This window comes from Pristiophorus japonicus, chromosome 4, assembly GCF_044704955.1.
Source record: "Pristiophorus japonicus isolate sPriJap1 chromosome 4, sPriJap1.hap1, whole genome shotgun sequence".
NCBI classification, from domain to species: Eukaryota; Metazoa; Chordata; class Chondrichthyes; family Pristiophoridae; genus Pristiophorus; species Pristiophorus japonicus.
This window is the reverse complement of record NC_091980.1, coordinates 296,704,866-296,732,548: the sequence shown is the minus strand read 5'-3', so window position 1 is coordinate 296,732,548 and position 27,683 is coordinate 296,704,866. Positions and strand designations below refer to the sequence as shown.

Sequence of the window (27,683 nt, the reverse complement as noted above, 5' to 3'; positions counted from 1 at the left end):
TGTAGTTCTTTGTAGCTGTTTAATTTTTGAACATTTTTTAATAAAAGCACATTGTCCTTCCATGATCAGCACTGAGGCTTCTTGCAGCAGTGAGAAGGCTGCAGGATGCCTCAGAAGTTGAGGCAGCCGTTTCCCGACGGCCTCCCCCCCCCCTGCCGTCGGGAATGGCTGCCTCAACTTCTGAGGCATCCTGCAGCCTTCTCACTGCCTCCTCCCCCGCCCCCCCCTCCCTGCCGTCGGGAACGGCTGCCTCCTCCTCCCTGCCTCCCCCCCGCTGCGGTCAGTCGGTCGGGCCCTCCCTCCCTCCCGTTCGCGGGAACGATGCCACACCGCTGAGCTGACTTTAAGGCTTCCACCTCAAGTGGAAGGCTGCACAAATGCCTGCTTACTGCCTGCCTGCCCCTCCCTCCCTCCCGTTCGCGGGAACGACGCCATACCGCTGAGCTGACTTTAAGGCTTCCACCTCAAGTGGAAGGCTGCACAAATGCCTGCTTATTGCCTGCCTGCCCCTCCCTCCCTCCCATTCGCGGGAACGACGCCACACCGCTGAGCTGACTGAACCTGCCTGAAGCACTTTCACACAGGTAGGAAGATGGTTTATTTAATCTTTTCTTTGCTTATAAATGTTTATTCACGTTGGATTTATTTGTATAATATTTGTATAAGTACAAATAAGGATTTATTGTAGAATTTAATGACTTCCCTTCCCCCCCCTCCCCCCCCCCCCCCCACCTCGTTCCGGACGCCTAATTTGTAACCTGCGCCTGATTTTTTAATGTGTAGACAAGGTTTTTTCAGTTCCACAAAAATCTTCACTTGCTCCATTCTAAGTTAGTTTGGAGTACGTTTTCACTGTGGAAACTTTGAAATCAGGCGTCAGTGGCTGGACACGCCCCCTTTTGAAGAAAAAATTCTGTTCCAAAGTGAAACTGTTCTAACTGACTAGAACTGCAGAAAGAAAAATGTGGAGAATTGCGATTTCTAAGATACTCCATTCTCCACCAGTTGCTCCTAAAAATCAGGAGCAAATCATGTGGAAACTTGGGGCCAAAAAGGGGTCCTGGCTTGTCCAAGTTTTGATCTGCCGGGCAGTGATTGCTCACTCTCAAATGCTTCCATAACCATGGCTAGATCTGTGGGCTGCGCCATTTCCACCCCAGTGGTGGGCAATGGCAGCCTACTGAGAGCATCGGTGCAGTTTTCTGTGCCTAGCCTGTGGCGGATGGCATAGTTGTATGCGGAGATCGTGAGCGCCCATCTCTGGATGCGGGCCGATGTGTTGCTATTTATCCCTTTACTCTCGGAGAACAGGGAGATATAAGTAGCTTATGGTCAGTTTCCAATTCGAATTTTAGCCCAAACAGGTATTGATGGATTTTCTTTACCCCATAAACACACGCTAACACTTCTTTCTCAATCGTGCTGTAGGCTCTCTTAGCCTTAGACAGACTCCTGGATGCATAGGCAACCGGTTGCAGTTTCCCGAAATCATTAGTATGTTGCAGTACACACCCGACGCCACATGACGACGCATCACATGCTAGTACCAAACGCTTACATGGATCATGCAACACAACCAATTTGTTTAAGCATAACAATTTTCTCATAACAAAGGCATTTTCTTGGCTTTTTCCCCAAACCCATTCGTCCTCTTTGCGTAGTAAGACATGCAATGGTTCTAACAATTAACTGAGACCTGGTAAGAAGTTACCAAAGTAGTTCAGGAGTTACAGAAACTACCGTAGCTCTGTCATGTTCTGTGGCCTCGGTGCGTTCTCGCTTGCCTCCATCTTCGCGTTGATGGGCCTGATGCCGTCCGCCGCAATCCTCCTTCCCTGGAACTCCACTTCAGGCACCAGGAAAACGCACTTCGAGTAATTTAATCTGAGCCCCACGCGGTTCAGTCGACTAAAAATCTCCTCCAGGTTCTGTAGATGCTCGACTGTGTTCCAACCTATGACCAAGATGTCGTCCTAGAAGACCACTGTGTGGGACCGACTTCAGTAAGCTTTCCATGTTTCTCTGGAATATCGCCGCCGCTGATCGGATTCCAAACAGACATCTGTTATAAACAAAAAGACTTTTGTGCGTGTTGATGCAGGTGAGGACCTTCGATGATTCCTCCAGTTCCTGCGTCATGTAGACTGAAGTCAGATCCAGTTTCGTGAACGTCTTTCCTCCCGCCAGCGTTGCAAAGAGGTCGTCGGTCTTTGGTAGTGGGTATTGGTCCTGCAGGGAGAAGCGATTGATAGTTACTTTGTAATCACCACAGATTCTGATGGTGCCGTCTCCCTTGAGGACTGTGACGATAGGACTGGCTCACTCGATCGGGGAAATGATGCCCTCTCTTTGCAGCCGGTCTAGCTCGATCTCTACCCTTTCTCTCATCATGTACGGTACTGCTCTCGCCTTGTGATGGATGGGTCGCGCCCCCAAAATTAGGTGGATCTGCATTTATGCTCCTTGGAATTTCCCGATGCCTGGTTCGAACAGCGAAGGAAATTTGTTTAAGACCTGGGCACAAGAAGTGTCGTCAGCGGGCGATAGCACTCGGATGTCGTCCCAGTTCCAGGGTATCTTTCCCAGCCAGCTCCTGCCGAGCAGCGTGGGACCATCGCCCGGTACCACCCAGAGTGGTAGCTTGTGCACCGCTCCATCGTAGGAGACCTTTACGGTAGCACTGCTGATTACAGGTATCACTTCTTTCGTGTAAGTTCTTAGTTTCGTGCGAATTGGAGTTAAGACTGGCCTTGAAGGCCCTGTTGCACCACAACCTTTCGAAAGTCTTTTTGCCTATGATGGACTGGCTCGCACCTGTGTCCAGCTGCATTGACACCGGGAGTCCATTTAGTTCAACATTTAGCATTATTGGGGGACAATTCCTGGTGAATGTGTGCAACCCATGTACCTCTGCCTCCTTGATCTGAGGCTCTAGTTCGTCGTGATCCTTCGTGGATCTGTCCTCTGCAACATGGTGGTTTGCAGGTTTAATAGGCTTTGCAGCTCGCCTGCACACTCGTTGGAGGTGTCCCATTGTTCCACAGCCCTTGCAAATGTACTCTTTGAATCGGCATGAATGGAAACGATGATCACCCCCGCAGCATTAACAAGGTGTTAATGGCCTTGCATTCATCACCCTGATGGTGGACTCTGAGACATCTGCGGATGTGTAGCTGCAGGTATGCGTGACCTGCCCGGTACGTTACGATTTGAAAACAACATCACTTTGTTCACAGTACTTGTAGCAGCACTTGTGTGCTGAGATATTTGCTTCGTATTGTCACTGGTGGCAATGAACGCCTGGGCTATCGCTATGGCCTTACTCAAAGTTGGGGTCTCTACAGTAAAAAATTTGCGAAGTATGGTTTAGTGGCCAAGTACGAAAAAGTCTCTGAACATGTGCTCCAAATGTCCTTCAAATTCGCAATGTCCTGCAAGGCGTCTTAGCTCGGCGACATAACTCACCACTTCCTGGCCTTCAGACTTTTTGTATGTGTAGAACCGGTACCTCACCATCAGAACTCTTTCCTTTGAGTTCAAATGCTCTCGGACCAGTGTGCACAGATCGTCGTACGATTTCCCCGTGGGTTTCGCTGGAGTGAGTAGATTCTTCATGAGGCCATACGTTGGTGCTCCACAGACAGTGAGGACGATCACCCTTCGTTTGGCAGCGTCTCTTCCCCATCTAGCTCGTTGGCCATGAAATATTGGTCGAATCGCTCCACAAAAGTTTCCCAATCATCTCCCTCCGAGAATTTCTCCAGGATGCCCACTGTTCTCTGCATCTTTGGGTTTACTATGTATCTCGTCACCAGTTGTTGTGTATGGAGAAAGAGTCAGACTGAACACTGAGCTCAAAGTAAAGTGTGACTGTAGTCTTTTATTGCAGGTCTCCAGAGTGCCTCTCCAACCCGTGAAGCCTCTTTAAATACCTGTGCTCCCAAGGGATTATGGGATCCCTTAGGACTCCGGGGATGAGCAGAGTAAATACAAGTTTACATATATAACAAATATATTACGCCCAACCCCATGAACATTTATCTTGTGAAGTCCAAATACACCACATCCACTGGTTCCCCTTTATCCACCCTGTTTGTTACATCCTCAAAGAACTCCAGCAAATTTGTCAAACATGACTTCCCCTTCATAAATCCATGCTTACTCTGCCTGACCAAATTTTGCTTTTCCAAATGTCCTGCTATTGCTTCTTTAATAATGGACTCCAACATTTTCCCAACCACAGATGTTAGGCTAACTGGTCTATAATTTTCTGCTTTTTGTCTGCCTCCTTTTTTAAGGGACTTGGCCCTTTGTCAGAGTAGTTCTGTCAAGAGAAGTGACACTGTTATTTCTACATATTTATACGATAGACTAAGAAAGATTAATTTGTATTGGCGCTGTTACACGGGTTGTGTGGAGACATGGCAACTAGTATAGAACTAGTAACAGGTCCTTTTCAGAATGGCAGGCAGTGACTAGTGAGGTGCTGCAGGGCTCAGTGCTGGGACCCTAGCTATTTATAATATACATTAATGATTTAGATGAAGGAATTGAGTGTAATATCTCCAAGTTTGTAGATGACACTAAACTGGGTGGCGGTGTGAGCTGTGAGGAAGACGCTAAGAGGCTGCAGTGTGACTTGGACAGGTTAGATGAGTGGGCAAATGCATGGCAGATGCAGTATAATGTGGATAAATGTGAGGTTATCCACTTTGGTGGCAAAAACACAAAGGCAGAATATTATCTAAATGGCAGCAGATTAGGAAAAAGGGAGGTGCAACGACACCTGGGTGTCATGGTACATCAGTCATTGAAAGTTGGCATACAGGTACAGCAGGCGGTGAAGAAGGCAAATGGTATGGCCTTCATAGCGAGGGGATTTGAGTATAGGAGCAGGGAGGTCTTTCTGCAGTTGTACAGGGCCTTGGTGAGGCCTCACCTGGAATATTGTGTTCAGTTTTGGTCTCCTAATCTGAGGAAGGACGTTCTTGCTATTGAGGGAGTGCAGCGAAGGTTCACCAGACTAATTCGCGGATGGCAGGACTGACATGAGGAGAGACTGGATTGACTGGGCCTGTATTCACTGGGGTTTAGAAGGATGAGAGGGGATCTCATAGAAACATATAAAATTCTGACAGGACTGGACAGGTTAGATGCAGGAAGAATGTTCCCGATGTTGGGGAAGTCCAGAACCAGGGGACACAGTCTAAGGATAAGAGGTAAGCTATTTAGGATTGCGATGAGGAGAAACTTCTTCACTCAGAGAGTTGTTAACCTGTGGAATTCCCTGCCGCAGAGAGTTGTTGATGCCAGTTCATTGGATATATTCAAGAGGGAGTTAGATATGGCCCTTACGGTTAAAGGGATAGAAACATAGAAACATAGAAAATAGGTGCAGGAGTAGGCCATTCGGCCCTTCTAGCTTGCACCGCCATTCAATGAGTTCATGGCTGAACATGCAACTTCAGTACCCCATTCCTGCTTTCTCACCATACCCCTTGATTCCCCTAGTAGTAAGGACTTCATCTAACTCCTTTTTGAATATATTTAGTGAATTGGCCTCAACAACTTTCTGTGGTAGAGAATTCCACAGGTTCACCACTCTGTGGGTGAAGAAATTCCTCCTCATCTCGGTCCTAAATGGCTTCCCCCTTATCCTTAGACTGTGTCCCCTGGTTCTGGACTTCTCCAACATTGGGAACATTCTTCCTGCATCTAACCTGTCTAACCCCGTCAGAATTTTAAAATTTTCTATGAGGTCCCCTCTCATTCTTCTGAACTCCAGTGAATACAAGCCCAGTTGATCCAGTCTTTCTTGATAGGTCAGTCCCGCCATCCCGGGAATCAGTCTGGTGAACCTTCGCTGCACTCCCTCAATAGCAAGAATGTCCTTCCTCAGGTTAGGAGACCAAAACTGTACACAATACTCCAGGTGTGGCCTCACCAAGGCCCTGTACAATTGTAGCAACACCTCCCTGCCCCTGTACTCAAATCCCCTCGCTATGAAGGCCAACATGCCATTTGCTTTCTTAATCGCCTGCTGTACCTGCATGCCAACCTTCAATGACTGATGTACCATGACACCCAGGTCTCTTTGCACCTCCCCTTTTCCTAATCTGTCACCATTCAGATAATAGTCTGTCTCTCTGTTTTTACCACCAAAGTGGATAACCTCACATTTATCCACATTATACTTCACCTGCCATGCATTTGTCCACTCACCTAACCTATCCAAGTCGCTCTGCAGCCTCATAGCATCCTCCTCGCAGCTCACACTGCCACCCAACTTAGTGTCATCCGCAAATTTGGAGATACTACATTTAATCCCCTCGTCTAAATCATTAATGTACAGTGTAAACAGCTGGGGCCCCAGCACAGAACCTTGCGGTACCCCACTAGTCACTGCCTGCCATTCTGAAAAGTCCCCATTTACTCCTACTCTTTGCTTCCTGTCTGACAACCAGTTCTCAATCCATGTCAGCACACTACCCCCAATCCCATGTGCTTTAACTTTGCACATTAATCTCTTGTGTGGGACCTTGTCGAAAGCCTTCTTAAAGTCCAAATATACCCCATCAACTGGTTCTCCCTTGTCCACTCTACTGGATCAAGGGGTATGGAGAGAAAGCAGGAAAGGGGTACTGAGGTGAATGATCAGCATGATCTTATTGAATGGTGGTGCAGGCTCGAAGAGCCGAATGGCCTATTCCTGCACCTATTTCATGTGTTTCAATGTTTCTATGGCAACTAGTATAGAATACAAGGAAGGTCTGGTTATTTGGAAGAATGCCTACCAGTTTAAGTTACAGTGTACGGCCACATTATTCTTGCACTGATCCAATGTCAAGCAGCTGAACATCTTCTGTTGGCTCGCAGCATCATAGACATTCGATTCCATCATAGTTACAAATGAATTGGGGCATGATGCAAATTGCGATGACAGAGTGCTTGACTATGTTTTTCTGTAACCTAATAGACAAGTGTTTTTTTTAAATTGTGTTAATTTTATGTATCATAATGAGGATAACATTCCTTTCTTTTTAGGAATTTGTTTTATGCCCTTTTCTCTCGTTAGGGTTTTCTGCCTGTGCCACATATATTTACTTGCTCGATGAAGAGTTGCAGAACTGCTCGCAGTCCTTCACTAATGATATCATGGTCAATAGTAGCTGTGGGCACTCCGATGAGGTTCTGTAAGGTCCTCAACCTATGCTCCAACTTGAGTTGCTGCCTTCAGGAACAAAGGGGAAAGAATTGGAGCATAATTGGGAGTGGGGAAATAACTTAGAAATATCATAATTGCTGGCCAAAGACAGTCTGAAGACTGTACCTTCAATGTTTTCCTCCTTGTTAAAAAATGTGCATATAGATGTTGGTCATGTGCTTAACTAGAATGCTCTCTATAGTCAACTAGCCTGGCAAAATTCCGTGATTTAGGCTCATACATGAAGAATGTGAACTTGGGTGAGGCACCAGAGGATTGAGACCCATGGGATTATACACCTGGATGAGTCTCTTCAGAGAGGAATGGAGAAAATTAGCGAGAAAAAGTCCTCAGCTACTCATTTATGGCTCCATTGTTTGCAACAAGGCAACATTCTTGCTACTTTGCTAGGCCTGATATTTTGCACTTGGGCACGCTGTGCAAAATGCACTCGTGCATTCTCACCTGTTTTCTGGGAATTATGAGACATTGACAGTCATGGTGGGTGCACCATGTGTGTCTTTCCAGTGGATCTAGAAGGGGACAAGAGCTCCTGGACTTGGGGATTTACTCAACAAACTGTTTGCTTTTTATTTTCTGTCTGTTTATCTATTAAGAAAAGGAAATAAGAATGAAAAGCTTGATCTAAAAGTTCCTGCGGAACCAGATATTGAGAAGGCAATGGCAAATGCTGCTCTGTGGGAATTAAGACTGAATTCGCTGGAGAAGTCGCAAGTGGAATACCGTAACACAGCTCGATCGCTTGCCAGAACCAATGAAACTTTAATGAATGATCGGTTTCAAATAGAGAGGGATGCCATGGAAGTGATCTCATATTTAAAGAAACAGGACTTGGAGAAAGAGGCAATGGTAATAATCTTAACTGTTTTCTTGAAAAATGTAAAACTTAATATCACTTAATCTTAATCTTAAACTTAATATTATTTATTATTCTTCTCACCCCCATTACAACTCTCCATGACATATGGCCATTTTTCCAACTGGTTTGAGGCCTACGCTAAGGCTTCTCTTTAGCTGAGCACTGAGACAGCAACCTGGAGTGACCCACTTGTGGGACATGCCAAACCTTTGCTTGCTGCATATCATTGATGGCATTGTCCAGATCAGGAATTTATTGTCTGGGAAATTGCAGGTGTGAACTTGCATTCTAATGCTAGGTGACCAATCCACTGGAGCATCAAATGCTACACCACTTGATCAACCAGTAATTGTCACAACAGACATCAATGTTTTCAGTAAAATTCTATTTTCTTGTATGTTTTTCCCTCGATATAGTGCCATAGTTATATATTAAAACTAAAAATTAACTTTCAATGTGACATAAACTCATAAGCCAAAATGGTGAATTAAAGAAAGAAAGATTTGCATTTATATAGCATCTTTCACAACCTCAGGATGTCCCAAAGCGTTTTACAGCCAATTAAGTACATTTATGAAGTGCATTCACTGTTGCAATGGAGGAAACGTGGCAACCAATTTGCACACAGTAAATGTGATAATGACCACATTGTTTTTTTAGTGATGTTGATTGAGGTATAACTTTTGACCAGGACACCAGGGATAACTTCACTACTCTTCTTAGAAATAGTGTCATGGGAGAGCAGACCGGGCCTCGGTTTAACATCTCACCCGAAAGATGGCACCTCCGATAGTGCATTACTCCCTCAGTTCTGCACTGGAGTTTCAGCCTAGATTTTGTGCTCAAGTCTCTGGAGTGGGACTTGAACCCACAACCTTCTGACTCAGAGGTGAGAGTGCTAGCACAGCTGACATAGCTGGAAGTAGTAAGAAAAATAATGTTGATGAAATTGCCAGATAGAAATACCCAGTGATAAAGCAAGCAAGAAAAGCTAAGGGAAATAGTTCTATGTATTTGTTATAAAGTGAATATGTTTGAGAATATATTCAATGTTGTGATAAAATCTTTGCGTTTAGATGACATTTAGAAACGAGGGGTTGTATTTCAGCAGGGTTCTCCCGTAACTTTGGTGGAAGATGTGTGGGAACCCCAGGAAGATGGGATGCTTAAGTTGCTCTAATGTATCACATCTCAATCCCACTGGTTACAGTACAGCAGAAGGCCATTCGGCGCATTGAGCCCGTATTGGCTCTCTGCAAGAGCACCTCAGCTAGTCCAACACCCCCCGCCCTTTTCCTGTAGCCCTCCAATTTTTTTTCTTTCAGGTACTTATCCAACTCCCTTTTGAAAGCCGCGAATGAGTCTGCCTCCATCACCCTTTCAGGCAGTGCATTCCAGATCCTAACCACTCGCTGCATAAATTTTTTTTTCTTATGTCACCTTTGGTTCTTTTGCCAATCACATTAAATCTGTGTCCTCTGGTTCTCGACCCTTCTGCCAATGGGAACAGTTTCCCTCTATCTACTCTGCCAGATTCCTCCTGATTTTGAACACCTCTATCAAATCTCCTCTCAATTCTCTCTGCTCTAAGGAGAACAACCCCAGCTTCTCCAGTTAATCCACGTAACTGAAGTCCCTCATCCCTGGAATAATTCTCGTAAATCTTTTCTGCACCCTCTCTAAGGCCTTCACAGCTTTCTTAAAGTGTGGTGCCCAGAACTGGACAAAATACTCCAGTTGAGGCCGAACCAGTGCTTTATACAGGTTCATCATAATTTCTACGCTTTTATATTCTATGCCTCTATTCATAAAGCCCAGGATTCCGTAAGCTTTTTTAACTGCTTTCTCAACCTGGCCTGCTACCTTCAATGATTTGTGCACATATACCCCCAGGTCTCTCTGTTCATGCGGCCCCTTTAGGATTTTACCCTTTAGTTTATATTTCCTCTCCTCATTCTTTCTATGAGGCACTTTGTCGAACGCCTTTTGGAAATCCATGTACACCACGTCAACCGCATTGCCCTCATTAACCCTTTTTGTTACCTCATCAAAAAACTCGATCGAGTTGGTTAAACACGATTTGCCTTTAACTAATCCATGCTAGCTTTCCTTAATTAATCCACACGTGTCCAAGTGACTGTTAATTTTATCCCTGATTATGGTTTCTAAAAGCTTTCCCACTACCAGTTTTAAACTGGCCAGCCTATAGTTGCTGGGTTTATCGTTACACCCGTGTAAACATTTGCAATTCTCCAGTCCTCTGGCACTAACCCCGTTTCTAAGGAGGATTGGAAGATTATGGCCAGTACCTCCACAATTTCTTCCTTCACTTCCCTCCACGTCCTAGGATGCATCCCATCCAGTCCTGGTGACTTATCGACTTTAAGTACAGCCAGCCTTTCTAGTACCATGTCTTTATCAAATCTTATCCCATCCAGTATTTCATCTACCTCCTCCTTTACTATGTCTATGGCAGCATCTTCTTCCTTGGGGAAGACAGATGCAAAGTACTCATTTAGTACCTCAGCCATACCCTCTGCCTCCATGCATAGGTCTCCTTTTTGGTTCCGAATTGGCCCCATCCCTCCTCTTGCAACCCATTTAATATTTATATGCCTATAGAAGACTTTTGAATTACCTTTTATGTTTGCTGCCATTCTATTCTCATACTCTCCCTTTGCCCCTGTAATTTCTTTTTCACTTCTCCTCTGAACTTTCTATATTTAGTCTTATTCTCAGATGTATTCTCGACCTGATATCTGTCATACGCCCTCTTTTTTTTTGTTTCATCTTACTCTCTATCTCTTTCGTCATCCAGGGAGCTCTGACTTCAGTTTCTCTACCTTTCCCCCAAGTGGGAATGTACCTCGACTGTACCCACACTATTTCCTCTTTAAAGGCAGCCCATTGTTTGATTCCAATTTACCCGGGTCAGATCCGTTCTTATCGCACTGAAATTTGCCTTCCTCCAATTAGATTGCACCCTGTCCTTTTCCATAGATAATCTAAACCTTATGATACTGTGATTACTGTTCCCCAAATGTTCACCTACTGACACTTGCTCCGTTTGACCTACCTCATTCCCCAGAACCAGATCTAGCAATGCCTCCTTCCTCATTGGGCCGGAAACGTACTGATCAACAAAGTTCTCCTGAACACACTTCTGAAATTCTTTCTCCCTCTCTGCCCTTTACACTATTATTATCCCAGTCTATATTAGGATAATTGTAGTTCCCCCATTATCACTACTCTATAGTTCTTGCAGCTCTCTGTAATTTCTCTGCAAATTTGCTCCTCCATATTTTTCTCACTAGTTGGTGGCCTATAGAATACACCTAGTTGAGTAATGGCACCTCTATTATTTCTTAACTTTAACAAATAAATTCTGTCCTTGACCCCACCAGGACATCCTCTCTCTCCAGCACTGTAACATTCTCCTTAACCAATACTGCCACACCACCTCCTATCTTTCCTTCCCTATATTTCCTGAACACCCTATATCTAGGAATATTTAATATCCAATCCTGCCCTTTTTTGAGCCATGTCTCTGTTATTGTCATGACATCATATTCCCATGTGGCTATTTGTTCCTACAGCTCACCAACCTTGTTTACTATGCTTCACGCATTCACATACATACATAGTAAACCCATCTTAGTCCATCCTGTGTTCTCTCTTAGTCTGACCCCACCTAAAACCTTACTATTTCTTATTTTAGTGTTATCTGTCACTCCCACTCTTTTGTGCGCTTTTCTTCTCCTTTCTAATGCTATACTCTGGTGCCCAGTCCCCTGCCAAATTAGTTTAAACCTCTCCAACAGCGCTAGCAAACTTCCCCGCGAGGATATTGGTACTGTCTCTGTTGAGATGCAACCCGCCCGGCCTATATAGGTCCCACCTCCCCCAGAATCGGCGCCAATGCCCCAGGAATCTGAAGCCCTCCCACCTGCACCATCTTTCCAGTCACGCATCCATCTGCTCTATCCTCCTATTTCTATACTCACGAGCATGTGGCACTGGGAGTAATCCAACGATTACTACTTTCAAAGTCCTGCCTTTTAATTTCTTTCCCAGTTCTCTAAAATCTGCCTGCAGTACCTCACCCCTCTTGCTACCTGTGTCGTCGGTATCAATATGGACCACAAACTCTGTTCACCCTCCCCCCTCAGAATGTTCTGCAACCGCTCAGTGACATCCTTAACCCTGACACCAGGGAGACAACATACCATTCTGGAGTCACGTCTGCAACCGCAGAAAACCCTGTCTGCTCCCCTAACTATCGAATCCCCTACCACTATTGCTTTCCCTGTCATCCTCCTCGCCACCCCGTACAGCTGAGACACCCATGTACCCATGGATGTACTCCCAGAGGAACCATCGCCTTCACCAGTACTCGGAACAGAATACTGGTTGGAGAGCGAAATGCACTCAGGGAACTCCTGCACTGCCTGCCTAGTCCTCCTCTTATGTCTGGAAGTCACCTATTCCCTCTCTGCCCGCGCACTCCTTAGCTGCGGGGTGACCACCTCCTGAAACGTGCTCTACACGTAGTTCTCAGCCTCGAAGATGCACTGCCGTGACTCCAGCTTCTGCTCAAGCTCTGAAACCCGGAGCTCGAGCTCCTCCAGCTGACGAGACCTCCTGCACACGTGGTTGTCCCGGACATGGGAAGTGTCCTGGTGTTCCCATATGGCACAGGATGTGCATTTTGTTGGACCGAGCTGCCCTGCCATGCCTTTATTTATTCGACTATTAATTAACTTCTTTTTTTTTTAAAGTAATTTAACAGAAATAAACTTAAGACTTAAAAAAAACAATCACCTCCTTCCCTTGCGCTGACATCCCTCGCTCCCTGACACTTGCGCTCCTTCTGGGCTCTTGGACCTACCTTTATCTGCGATCGCTCCTCTCGCTGTCCTGCAGGTCAGCTCTCATGCCTATTAACTTAGAGACATTGGATTCTGTGGCTTCACACTTCCTTTTCAGTCAGACGTCTCCACCGCCTTCCTCTTCTCCACCGAATTCCTGCGCTCACAAAATTCCTCACTCTGCTTGCGAATCTCCCAGCTTTGTCTCCAAGCTCTGTGCTCAAGCCAGACTGCTTCATCAAATGTGCCTGACTGAAGAAACCTACAGAGCTATGTAAAGGGCTGGGACTCCGGGCTGGGACTCCAGTGTTCAATAGTGTGAGCCACAAGTAGACTTAGTTAGGAGGGACAGTATGTATTGCCGATGGGAGCAGGAAGTTGTAAAGGGACATAGACATATTAACCACAGTGGCAAAACTATGGCAAATGGAGTTCAATGAGGGCAAGTGTGAGGATATCCATTTTGGACCAAAGGAAGATAAATTGGAGTATTTTCAAATGGTGAGAAACTAGGAACTGTGGAGGAGCAAAGAGATTTGGGAGTCCAAGCTAACAAATCATTAAAAGCTAGTAGACGTGAACAAAAAGTAATCAAAAAAGCTAATGGATTGTTGGCCTTTATCTCAAGGGGGCTGGAACACAAAGGGGAGGAAGTTATGCTCAAGTTGTACAGAGCCGTGGTCAGACCCAATCTGGAGCACTGTGCTCAGTTCTGGGCACCACACCTCAGGATGGATAGGATGGCCTTGGAGGGGATGCAGTGCTGTTTCACCAGAATCATACCAAGGCTCAGAGGGTTAAATTATAAGGACAGGTTGCGTAAATTTGGCTTGTATTCTCTTGAGTATAGAAGATTGAGCAGTGATCTCATCAATGTGTTTAAAATGTTAAAAGCATTTGATAGAATAGATGCAGATAAACTATTTCCTCTTAAAATCTTAATCTTAAAATTAGGTCTGGGCCATTCAGGAGCAAAATCAGGCAGCACTTTTCACACAAAGGGTATAGCAATCTGCAACTCTCTCCCCAAATGGCTGGGATGCTGGACCAATTGGAGCTCTTAAGATTGAGAATGGTAGATTTTTGTTAGGTAAAGGCATCAAGGGATATGGGGCAAAGGTGAGCAAATGGAGTTGAGCCATGATCTAATTGAATGACGGAGCAGACTTGAGGGGCTGAATGGCCTACTCCTGTTCCTATGTTCACAAGAAGTCTTTGTTACTTTGATTAATTAAAGAAATCTGGGTGGCACGATGGCGAACGTGTTGCGAAATTAACATGACGTATTCTGAGCCATGCCATTGGGGAGGCTGCCAGGAACTTTCCTGAAGGAAAGGAAGGGACATTGAAAGGTGACTGAAATTTGCCAGTGATTTTTGTCAATGTAATTGAAGGAGTTTGTGTTTTACAGATCACCAAACTGCAACAACAGATAACAGACGAAAGGCAACAAGCAAATGAGGACAATAAGAAAATGGTAAGCGTCTGCAGTTTTCCCAGTTGGGGATATATTTACGGGTCTCGTAATCTGCAAAGGGAAAACACGGGGTATGCCCCAGCTGGAGTATTGTGGCCAATTCTGAGCACCACACTTTAGGAAGGATGTCAAGGCCTCGGAGTGGATGCAGAGGAGATTTACTAGAAGGGTATTGGGGGATGAGGGACTTCAGTTACATGGAGAGACTGGAGAAGTTGGGGTTGTTCTCCTTAGAGCAGAGAAGGCTGAGAGGAGATTTAATAGAGGTGTTCAAAATCATGAAGGGTTTTGATATAGTAAATAAGAAGAAACTATTTCTAGTGGCAGAAGGGTCGATAAGCAGATGACAAAGATTTAAGGTGATTGGCAAAAGAACCATAGGCAACATGAGGAAACATTTTTTACACAGCGAGTTGTGATCGGGTCCACATTGCCTGAAAGCAGATTCAATAGTAACATTCAAAAGCGAATTGGATATATACTTGAAATGGAACATTTACAGGGCTATGGGGTAAGGGCAGGCGAGCGGGATTAATTGGATAGTTCTACCAAAGAGCTGGCACAGGCTCGATGGGCCAATGGCCTTCTCCTGTGCTGCATCATTTTATCATTTTAAAAAAACCAATTTTCCTCGCGAGTAGCAGAAGCAGAATGAAGGGATCTGTAACATTTGGACTTGTGCCTATATGTAAAGTTGTGTTGATGTATTCCCATCAATCTCACATTGTAAAGTGTTGTGATATTAGAAACATAGAATCATAGAAAATAGGTGCAGGAGTAGGCCATTCGGCCCTTTGAGCCTGCACCGCCATTCAATGAGTTCATGGCTGAACATGCAACTTCAGTACCCCATTCCTGCTTTCTCGCCATACGCCTTGATCCCCCTAGTAGTAAGGACTACATCTTACTCCTTTTTGAATATATTTATTGAATTGGCCTCAACAACTTTCTGTGGTAGAGAATTCCACAGGTTCACCACTCTCTGGGTGAAGAAGTTTCTCCTCATCTCGGTCCTAAATGGCTTACCCCTTATCCTTAGACTGTGACCCCTGGTTCTGGACTTCCCCAACATTGGGAACATTCTTCCTGCATCTAACCTGTCTAAACCCGTCAGAATTTTAAACGTTTCTATGAGATCCTCTCTCATTCTTCTGAACTCCAGTGAATACAAGCCCAGTTGATCCAGTCTTTCTTGATATGTTAGTCCCGCCATCCCGGGAATCAGTCTGGTGAACCTTCGCTGCACTCCCTCAATAGCAAGAATGTCCTTCCTCAAGTTAGGAGACCAAAACTGTACACAATACTCCAGGTGTGGCCTCACCAAGGCCCTGTACAACTGTAGCAACACCTCCCTGCCCCTGTACTCAAATCCCCTCGCTATGAAGGCCATTTGCTTTCTTAACCGCCTGCTGTACCTGCATGCCAACCTTCAATGACTGATGTACCATGACACCCAGGTCTCGTTGCACCTCCCCTTTTCCTAATCTGTCACCATTCAGATAATAGTCTGTCTCTCTGTTTTTACCACCAAAGTGGATAACCGCACATTTATCCACATTATACTTCATCTGCCATGCATTTGCCCACTCACCGAACCTATCCAAGTCGCTCTGCAGCCTCATAGCATCCTCCTCGCAGCTCACACTGCCACCCAACTTAGTGTCATCCGCAAATTTGGAGATACTACATTTAATCCCCTCGTCCAAATCATTAATGTACAATGTAAACAGCTGGGGCCCCAGCACAGAACCTTGCGGTACCCCTCTAGTCACTGCCAAGCCATTCTGAAACGTACCCATTTACTCCTACTCTTTGCTTCCTGTCTGACAACCAGTTCTCAATCCATGTCAGCACACTACCCCCAATCCCATGTGCTTTAACTTTGCAGATTAATCTTTTGTGTGGGATCTTGTCGAAAGCCTTCTGAAAGTCCAAATATACCACATCAACTGGTTCTCCCTTGTCCACTCTACTGGAAACATCCTCAAAAAATTCCAGAAGATTTGTCAAGCATGATTTCCCTTTCACAAATCCATGCTGACTTGACCTATCATGTCACCTCTTTCCAAATGCGCTGCTATGACATCCTTAATAATTGATTCCATCATTTTACCCACTACTGATGTCAGGCTGACCGGTCTATAATTCCCTGTTTTCTCTCTCCCTCCTTTTTAAAAAAGTGGGGTTACATTGGCTACCCTCCACTCAATAGGAACTGATCCAGAGTCTATGGAATGTTGGAAAATGACTGTCAATGCATCCGCTATTTCCAAGGCCACCTCCTTAAGTCCATCGGCCTTCAATCCCATCAATTTCCCCAACACAATTTCCCGACTAATAAGGATTTCCCTCAGTTCCTCCTTCTTACTAGACCCTCTGACCCCTTTTATATCTGGAAGATTGTTTGTGTCCTCCTTAGTGAATACTGAACCAAAGTACTTGTTCAATTGGTCTGCCATTTCTTTGTTCCCCGTTATGACTTCACCTGATTCTGACTGCAGGGGACCTACGTTTGTCTTTACTAACCTTTTTCTCTTTACATATCTATAGAAACCTTTGCAGTCCGTCTTAATGTTCCCTGCAAGCATTCCTCTCGTACTCTATTTTCCCTGCCCTAATCAAACCCTTTGTCCTCTCTGCTGAGTTCTAAATTTCCCCAGTCCCCAGGTTCAGTGCTATTTCTGGCCAATTTGTATGCCACTTCCTTGGCTTTAATACTATCCCTGATTGCCCTTGATAGCCACGGTTGAGCCACCTTCCCTTTTTTATTTTTACGCCAGACAGGGATGTACAATTGTTGTAGTTCATCCATGCGATCTCTAAATGTCTGCCATTGCCCATCCACAGTCAACCCCTTAAGTATCATTCGCCAATCTATCCTAGCCAATTCATGCCTCATACCTTCAAAGTTACCCTTCTTTAAGTTCTGGACCATGGTCTCTGAATTAACTGTTTCATTCTCCATCCTAATGTAGAATTCCACCATATTATGGTCACTCTTCCCCAAGGGGCCTCGCACAACGAGATTGCTAATTAATCCTCTCTCATTACACAATACCCAGTCTAAGATGGCCTCCCCCCTCGTTGGTTCCTCGACATATTGGTCTAGAAAACCATCCCTTATGCACTCCAGGAAATCCTCCTCCACCGTATTGCTTCCAGTTTGGTTAGCCCAATCTACATGCATATTAAAGTCACCCATAATAACTGCTGCACCTTTATTGCATGCACCCCTAATTTCCTGTTTGATGCCCTCCCCAACATCACTACTACTGTTTGGAGGTCTGTACACAACTCCCACTAACGTTTTTTGCCCTTTGTTGTTCTGCAACTCTACCCATATAGATTCCACATCATCCAAGCTAATGTCCTTCCTAACTATTGCATTACTCTCCTGATTTACATTAATCTTCTGATTAGACAAATAGGCATGGTGGCATAGAAGGCTAACGACAATTTCAAAAACGCACAAAGACTTCAGGTAACCCACCCAACAAAGTTGATGATCTGCCCTGTCATCAGTGAAAAGGAAAATGCGAGACTTGGAGTGACTACTATTCTCCTAGAACGCAATCTATTGACCAAAAGCAGGAGCAGCAGTTCTGACCAATGCCCCACCCCCTGCTCCCATCTAGCTTTGTGTGTCAGAGCAAAAAAGTGTTTGAAAACTCTTGAGAAAAGCCAAAAAAATGAGGCTGTAATGGAAATTTGCTGCTTTTAGCATTCCAATTTGCAGCAATGGCAAAGCGTACTTACAGTAAAAGTAGCAAATATGATTTTGTTTTGAAAGGTATATTGCTACATGTATCATCGCTATTCCATTAATGGAAAATTTGAAATAAGTCTGACATTATGTAGTTATTCCCACTAGAATGGATTCCATCGTAGAATCCGGAAGTTCTTTGTTTTATGTAAAGCAGTTCCAGGAAAGAAATGATCTGATAATGTGGAGTAAGAGGATGCTGGAAAGACCACTTTCACTGGCAACCACTGAGTGAATTTAAATTTTGATATGATGGCGTGTGATCTGTATGGATGGCTCTTACTTTCCTTCCTCCATGGAAGGCTGTCTGCAGGGCTCACTACTAGGTCCCTTTTTTGTGGTACATATCAATGAATTAGACTTCAATGTAGGGGACATGATTAAGAAGTTTGCAGATGTTACAAATATTGGCCATGTGGTTGATAGTGAGGAAGAAAGCTGTAGACTGCAGGAAGATATCAATGGACTGGTTAGGTGGGTAGAAAAGTGGAAAATGGAATTCAATCCGGTGAAGTGTGAGGGCTAACAAGGCAAGGGGATATACAATAAATGGTAGGATACTGAGAAGTTTAGAGGAACAGAGAGACTTTGGAGTGCATGTCCACAGATCCCTGAAGGTAGCAGGACAGGTGATAAGGTGGTTAAGAAGGCATATGGGATACTTTCCTTTATTAGCCAAGGCATAGAATATAAGAGCAGGAAGGTTCTCCTTGAACTGTATAAAACACTGGTTCGGCCACAGTTAGAGTACTGCATCATCATCATCACCCTTGAAATCGAAGAAGACTTGCTTCCACTCTAAAAGTGAGTTCTCAGGTGGCTGTACAGTCCAATACAGGAATTACAGTCTCTGTCACAGGTACGGCAGACAGTGGTTGAAGGAAAGGGTGAGTGGGGAGCCTGGTTTGACGCTGTCTACGCTTGGTTTCTGCATGCTCTCGGCAATGAGACGCGAGGTGCTCAGCACCCTCCCGGACGCTCTTCCTCCACTTTGGGCGGTCCTGAGCCAGGGATTCCCAGGTGCCGGTGTGGATGTTACACTTTATCAAGGAGGCTTTGAGGGTGTCCTTGAAGTGTTTCCTCTGCCCACCTGGGGCTTGCTTGCCGTGTAGGAGTTCCGAGTAGACTGCTTGCTTGGGAGTCTCGTGCTGGGCATGCGGACGATGTGACCTGCCCAACGGAGCTGGTCGAGTGTGGTCAGTGCTTCAATGCTGGGGATGTTGGCCTAAGCGAGAACACTGGGCCCAAGTTTCCCCAGGAGTTGCTCCTTTTTTTTTGGAGGAACTTGATTTTTCTGGACTATCTTTTTAGTTGCAATTCTGGCCATTTAATATGCACCAGTGTAAGTGAGGTTTTTTTTAGTTCAGTTTTTTTTTCAAAATGGGGTGTTCCCAGCCACTTACCCCTGTTTTAGGTGCTTGACCAGCAAATAGTTGCTCCAAACTAAATTAGATCAGCGTATGTTGCCACTTCTGTCTGCACAGAAAACCCTTACCTAGAGTTAAGGAATTGGCGCAAGTAACTACATTTAAAGCACCACTAAGCACCGAACAAAGCACAAAAAGTAATAAGCAGTTAATTAACAAATAAAATAGAAGGAACCCTGCATCTAAAGCACCAAGATCAAAGTAATAAGCAATCAATAAATAATAAATAAAAAAATAGAAGGAACCCTGCACCTAAAGCACCAAAATCAATCAGTAAATAACAAATAAAAAATAGAAGCCCTACCTTAAGGAATGCAGGCCGCCGATGAGGGAGCCCATTCGACCAGGGCTAGGAATGGCGTGCTTCGGGCCCCTCCCACACAGCCTGCAGCGCGCGTTTGCAGGAACGGCCTGCCAGGAGCTACTGCACATGCGCGCAGACTCTAGCGCACATGTGCAGAGGTCCCGGCACTGTTTGCAGCGCCGGGACCTGGCTCTGCCCCCAATCCATTGGGCACGCTGCGCCACGACCGAAGAGAGGCTGGGGAGCGGCCAGAATACCGATGTCTTTTTTCGGTGCGCTTGGAGGCGGACAAAAATGGCGCACCTCGGGTGAGGGCGGCAGAAAAACAGGTTAAGGAAACTCTAGACCACTGACATTGGTGCATCTATCCTTCCAGTGGATTTGCAGGATCTTGTGGAGGCAGTGCTGATGGTACTTCTCCAGTGCTTTGAGCTGTCTGCTGTATATAGTCCACATCGCTGAGCCAATAGGAGGGCAGGTATCACTACTGTCCTATAGACCATAAGCTTGGTGCCAAATTTGAGGTCCTGGTCTTCAAACACTCTTTCTCAGCGACCAAAGGCTGCACTAGCACACTGGAGGCGGCGTTGGACCCAAGGTTTGGAAAATGGTCCACGTTGTCCAAGGCCGAGCCGTGGGTTTTGATGACCGGGGGGCAGTGCTGTGTGGCGGGGTCAGGTTGGTGGAGGACTTTTGTCTTACGGATGTTTAGCGTAAGGCCCATGCTTTCGTATGCCTCAGTGAAGGTGTTGACGATGGCTTGGAGTTCGGCTTCTGCATGTGCGCAGACGCAAGCGTCGTCCGCCTACTGTAGTTCGGTGACAGAGGATGGGACGACCTTGGATCTAGCCTGGCGGCGATGTAGGTTGAACCGGTTCCCATTGGTTCCATAGTTTCGTTCCACTGCAGCGGGGAGCTTGTTGATAGTTAGATGGAGCATTGCAGCAAGGAAGACCGCGAGAGCGTTGGTGCGATTACGCAGCCCTGCTTGACCTCGGTCTGGATGTGGATTGGATCTGTGGTGGATCCATTGGTCAGGATCATGGCTTGCATGTCGTCGTGGAGCAGGTGGAGGATGGTGACAAACTTTTGGAGGCAGCCGAAACTGAGGAGGATGCTCCATAGTCCCTCATGCTTGACAGTGTCAAAGGCCTTTGTGAGATCAAAGAAGGCCATGTATGTTGTGTATTGCTCTGGTACATTAAATGTATAAGTACAATGGTGCACCACAGAGGTCGCTGTAGTGGGAGACCTGAAAGTACCTGCATGAGGCAGTATAAAAGGCTGCCCACCACACCTGTGGAGCACTCTGAAGCTGTACAATAAAGGACGAAGGTCACAGCAGTTAGATCAACACCAGACCGTGTGGAGTCAATGATTTGTGTCCTACATTGACGACGAGGAAGCGGATGAACTCCACGCAACCATGGCTACTCTGGGCTCGCTAAAGGATTTTATGGTGGGAAATGATTGGGAGGCCTTTACGGAAAGGCTCGAGTACTACTTCACAGCAAACGACCTGACGGGGCATACGGACGCACTGAGAGAGAAGCGTACGGCGATATTGCTTTCCAATTGTGGCGATGAGGTTTACTGTCTCGTCAGGGATTTGCTGGCACCCGCGAGCGCCAGGGACAAGTCATATGAGGAGCTGGTCGCACTCATTCGTGACCAGTTGAAACCGAAGGAGAGCATCCTCACTGCCAGATACAAATTCTACCATCACTGCAGACCCGAAGGCCAGGATGTCACCAAATATGCTGTGGACCTCAGGAGACTCGCGGCGCCGTGTGATTTTGGGGCACACCTTGACGAGGCGTTGCGGGACGTTTTCGTCATGGGGATTGGCCATGAGGGCCTCCTTCACAAGCTGCTTGCCACGGAACCCACAGTCACCCTGACAAAGGTCATCACCATCAGCCGGGCATATATGACCTCGACTTGCAGCACCAAGCAAATGATCCACACAGTCTCGAACCCAGCAGGCACTGTCCACAGGATAGTGCACACCACAGACAGAACTGCAGAACGTGGCTCCGCCTAGGGCAGAGAGCATGGACCTCGGGGTCCTAGAACTCAGAGTCCGCTGAGGGGGGCCAATCAAGCAGCACCATGCTGGCGCTGCGGAGGAAGCCATGGGGCTCACCGGTGCAGGTTTGCGGAGTATACGTGCAATACCTGCCACATTAAAGGCCACCTTAAGCTTATGTGTAAAAGAAATCTGACTCACCGCGTGGCTGAGGAGATGGTGGATGATCCACTGCTCAGCGAGGAGCAGGCAGAAGAAGATGAGGTGTTGGGACTGTATACATGTACTGACGATTCGCCCCCACTGATAATGGAAGTAAAAATTGATGGAGTCCCAGTGAGTATGGCAGTGAATATGGGATCGGGTCCGTCGTTGATGAGTCAGAGAACTTTTGAGAAACTGTGGGATAACCCGGCTGCACGACCCAAGCTGGCCCTGGTCACGGCAAAGCTGTGTACCGACACCAAGGAACTGATACCTGTTCTCGGCAGAGCGGATGTGCAGGTATCTCACGGGGGCGAGACGCACGGTTTACCCTTATGGGTCATTGCAGGTGATGGGCCAACGCTCCTCGGCAGAAGATGGATGGGAAAGGTCCACGGGAGCTGGGAAGACTTCATTCCTCCACAGATTGCAGCCTCAGCCTCCACAGACGAACAGACCCTGGAAGAACAGGTTTGCAGGTCAGCCTCCACAGATGAGCAGACCCTGTAAGATCAAAGTTGCAGGTGCGGGCCTATTGCTGGGATGCGGGCCAGCGGGGCGCTGCGGGCGAGAAGCGGGAGGCCCATCGATGGCCGGCGGATCCGGGGAGCCCACGCGAAACAGCAGCAGCTGCGATAGTGGCGACCACGGCGGCCGCAGGAGGGGCGGTCACGGCGGGAGCAGAGGCTGCGGCGGGCGCGACTCGGAGGGACGTGAGGCAGAGCGGCGGATGCGGCAGCAAACGTGGAGCGACTAACTGTGAGTGATCGAGTCCAGGGAGCCACTTCTGGAAGAGGGATTGATCTGGGCCGTTTTGCTTTTTCCCTTTCCCTCCTTCCTTGTTTCTTCTTCTTTCTTCGCCAGCGAACTCAAGATGGTGGTGAGCCTCGTGGCAATGGAGACAAAGGCCAGCAGAACACCTAAGATGGCAGCACCCAAAGGAAGCCTCGTGGGAGCCACAAGATGGAAAGGAAATGCTCCCGGGAGTCTTAAAAGGGCCTTACACCACTGCGGTCCCCACATAAAGACGTTTGAATTTTTGCAAGGCTAGAGCGAGTCTAAGTGTGCTATGTGAATGTAGGATGATGGATTTATGACAAGAATTAATATTTTAATGCTGGGTGGTCACTGTGTTTATAATAATGGACATGAATTGCGAATTACGATAAGAGTTAATATTTCAATGCTGAATGGTCACTGTGTTTAAATTCAGGGACGTGGATCCATGATCAACATTACCTATGGGCTAATGCGTTTTTTGATTTAGGGGATTCAAGCAACGGCTTTTTGAACTGGGGTGGGGGGGAAGTGATGTTGTGTATTGCTCTGGTACATTAAATGTATGATAAGTACAATGGTGCACCACAGAGGGCGCTGTGGTGGGAGACCTTAAAGTACCTGCATGAGGAAGTATAAAAGGCTGCCCACCACACCTGTGGAGCACTCTGAAGCTGTACAATAAAGGACCAAGGTCACAGCAGTTAGATCAACACCAGACCGTGTGGAGTCAATGATTTGTGTGCTACATACACCACAATGTACAAGGGTTGGTGCTGTTCCCTTGCATTTCTCTTGTAGTTGTCGCGCGGTGAAGATCATGTCCGTTGTACCCCTTAGTGGACAGAATCCGCATTGTGACTCTGGGAGGAGCTCTTCAGCCACAGGGAGAAAACGGTTAAGGAGGATTCTTGCGATGCGTACAGTTCTAGTCACCACATTACAGGAACGATGGGATTGCATTAGAGAGGGTACAGAGGAGATTTACGAGGATGTTGCCAGGACTGGAGAATTTTAGCTATGAGTAAAGATTGGATAGGCTGGGGTTGTTTTCTTTGGAACAGTGGAGGCTGAGGGGAGACTTAATTGAGGTGTATAAAATTATGAGGGGCCTAAATAGAGAGGACCTATTTCCCTTAGCAGAGTGGTTAAGAACCAGGGGGCATAGATTTAAAGTAATTGGTAGAAGGATGAGATGGGAGTCGAGGAGAACTTTTTTCACCCAGCGGGTTGTGGGGGTCTCAAACTCACGAGCTGAAAGGGTGGTAGAGGCAGAAACCTTCATGGCATTTAAAAAGTACTTGGATATGCACTTGAAGTGCTGTAACCTACATGGCGACAGACTAAGAGTTGGAAAGTGGGATTAGGCTGCATAGCTCCTTTTTGGCCGGCACAGGCACGTAAATTTCTGTGATTCTATAATTCCACGCTATTTCTGGATACCAGGTTGAGCAAATACGATTATGAGGAGAAATCTGAGACACTGGAGGAGAGAAGGCTGAGAAGAGTTAAAATGAGTTTTTTCAAATATTGGGAAGGATTTTGATAGAATGAATTGAGAGGGACTATTTTCTCTGGTTGGTGAGTTAAGGACATTTAAAATGGCCACTGAGAGCGAGGATCCTGATTAGGAGAACTTTCTTGTTGTAGAAAAGAGCACTTTGTCACAGGCAGTAGCTGATGCAGGGACGAGTAGATGAATATTTGCAGCAAGGGAAGATACAGGGAGAGAACAGGATATTGGAATGGATTATTCAAGAAAAGAGCCAGCGCAGACATGATGGGCCTCATTACCTCATTCTGTGCTGTATAGTTTACGGTTCTACGAGAGGGATCTGGGGGGAATTGGTGGCAGCAGTAACAAAAGCTAACTGTATAGCCAGAGGGATAGAGCACAAATCACACTATATTTAGAAAAATGTCTTTGCACAAAGGGTTGTTCAAACATGGAATGCTATGCCACAAGGAGTGATTGAGGCCGTGACGATTGCACCCGTTAAGGGAGAATTGGCTAAATATTTGAGGCAGAAGTTATAGGCCTATAGAAAGTGTGTGGGTCAGTGAGATTAGTTTTTGGATTGCTCCAGCAAACAACCTGAACAGGCCTAATGGGCTGAATAGCCTCTTTCTGTGCTTTAAATGCCTATTGTTCTATGGTTCTATTAGATACAGTGAGCATAGGAACAGGATGAGGCCATTCAGCCCCTCGAGCCTGTTGCGCTATTCAGTGAGATCATGGCTGAGCTGTATCTTAACTCCATCCACCTGCCTTGGCTCCATACCCTTTTATACCCTTGGCTAGCAAATAAATCTATCGATCTCACATTTAAAATTATTAATTGAGCTAGCATCTACTGCATATTGTGGGAGAGAGTTTCAGACGTCTCCCACCCTTTGCGTGGAGAAGTGTTTCCTAACTTCTCTCCTAAAAAATATTAAGGTTATGTCCCCTTGCCCTAGAGCATACTACATTTGTTGTGTTATGTGTTGGCCAGGAAGTGGAAACAGACTACAGGGGGCTGGAAAGGTGCAGCACATTGGGCCCAAGTTTGCGCCCCCGCTTAAAATGGCGTACTTCTTTGCAGAAGAAAAGCTGTGCCGAAAACGTACCTCGGTATTCTCCCCGCTGCTGGAACATGGCAGGCCCCTGGCGTCGCGCAGCACAAGCAGTGGGGAGCGGAGCCAGGTCCCGGTGCTAAAAACAGTGCCGGGACCTCTGCACGTGCGCGCTAGAGTGTGTGTGCATGTGCAGTAGCTCCTCGCCCCCACAATCTCTACAGGCTGTGTGGGAGGGGCCCAAAGCACGCCGTTCCTAGCCCTGGCTGAATGGGCTCCCTCGGTTTAACATTTCATTCGATAGCATACCAAAAAACACTCTGTTAAAGATTGTAAAAACAGGGATGTTTTAATTCCTCCTTGTTGGTTATTATAGTAAAAATGCAGAACAGTACAAGGTCAGGTACAAGACAACTTCTCATTAATCTTTACCGGGCAAAAAATTGTATCTTTTAAATACAGACCCCACCCCTAATAGCGGCCACGTTCTCTGCTGCGTTCAGCCTCCCCCCCCCCCCCCCTTCACCGATGCCACGTTGAGCCTAACCTCCCGGTGTGCATCTTACCACCCCTAGCCCTGGCCGAATGGGCTCCCTCGTCGGCGGCCAGCTGCTCGTGTTTTTCTGCAGTAAAGCTTTGCTGAAGGTAGGACTTCTATTTTTTATTTGTTTATTTATTTATTTATTTATGGATTGATTATGTGGTCCTAAATTCTTGTTTGATTCAAGTTTAATCTTCATCTGCTTTCAAAAGGAATTCTGTAAAATAGTTTGGCTGAAACTTTTATTTACAGGACTTGCTATAATGTATTTGCTAGTTTACCAATCCATTTTTAATCTAGTTGTTTAGTGCTTTGTAAGTCTTGGTGCGAGGTACAGGTCCTCTCAACTTCCTTGTATTTTTTATTTGTTATTGAATGCTTATTTTTGTGCTTTGTTTAGTGATTGGTGCTTTAAACGTATTGCTTTATTTAGTGCTTGATGCTTTAAATGTACTTACCTGCGCTGATTTCTTAACTCACTGCAAGGTTTTTCTGTGCAGCCACAAATGGCTACATATGCTGGCCTAAGTTAGTTTGGAGTACCTTTTAGCTGTCTAAACTTGCTTAAATGGCCAAAATAGGCGTAAGTGGCTGGTAACGCCCCCTTTTGAAAAAAAATGAAACTTAAAAAAAAACCTAACTAACTCACTTACACTGGAGCAAATTAAATGGGAAGAATTGCGATTTTTAAGATACTCCAAAAAAATCTAGTTGCTTCAAAAAAAACGGAGCAATCCTGGGGAAACTTGGGCCCAAAATGGCAGCTTAGCAGGAGCGCTGTTCAATATTTAAAGAACTTAAACAGCACAATTTTAATTTAGATTGTTATTAGTAGACTTGCATTAATATCAATCCAACATGATTAATCCGACATGTGACACCCTGCTTTTACAGGTGTATACCCTGAATATAATTGCATCCATAATTCCGGGGGAAAAAACCCCTACACTTAAAAGGACTGCAGGGCTCTATCTGCGAAGACATGCACTGCAGTCACAGTTAGCTGACCTTGCTTTCATGTCTCCATCTGCCTACAGGGTGAAACCCACGCCGAACAGACCGAGCGTCTACAAAACAAAATGTTGCAAAGGACAAAAGAAATACAGATGATTCAAGGGGAACTGAACAGGGTCAAAGAGTTTAAGAAGAAACAAGTTTTCTTAGAAAACGAATTGGATGATGTGAGTCTATTTAGATTTCTTCTTTTATTTATGTATGTACTAATGGAAGTGAGATCAGTAGTTATATGCAAAACTGCTGCCTCCTCTGAGTTGAGGAAATTCAGTTGAAACTAATAATTCAATGTTAAAGTAAAAACACTAAAAATAAAATAATTTAGACAGCCTGCTAATTATTATCGCGTTATAGGCCAAATTATATTTGCACCAGTACCATCTTTCACTGTTGCCCTCCACTGTGCTACGTATTTCCCTGCTGTTGGGACTGTATACGGGGATCACAAGCCATTAACAATTGTCATTGGAGTGCAAAAAGTATATCATTATGTGAATCGCTTTGAGAAGTTTCAATTTGAAAGTTGTTATATTAATATAAGTTTTTTTTTGTTCGATGACAATATATTTTTTACGATATTTGTTCCTATTCTCTCCCCACTCACCATCCGTGACTAAAAAGATAGGCCGGGGATCTGCT

The 27,683-nt window shown here is 45.8% G+C and overlaps 1 protein-coding gene across 1 annotated transcript in view; it reads left to right on the top strand.

Moving 5' to 3' along the window:
• LOC139262390 (basal body-orientation factor 1-like) overlaps nt 1-27,683 on the top strand; it is an 85,852-nt gene that overhangs the window by 6,779 nt on the left and 51,390 nt on the right. The window contains exons 2-4 of the mRNA XM_070877579.1: nt 7,822-8,074; nt 14,364-14,429; nt 27,068-27,211. Of these exons, the coding sequence (XP_070733680.1) occupies nt 7,822-8,074; nt 14,364-14,429; nt 27,068-27,211 (463 nt within the window). The remainder of the gene's footprint in view (nt 1-7,821; nt 8,075-14,363; nt 14,430-27,067; nt 27,212-27,683) is intronic.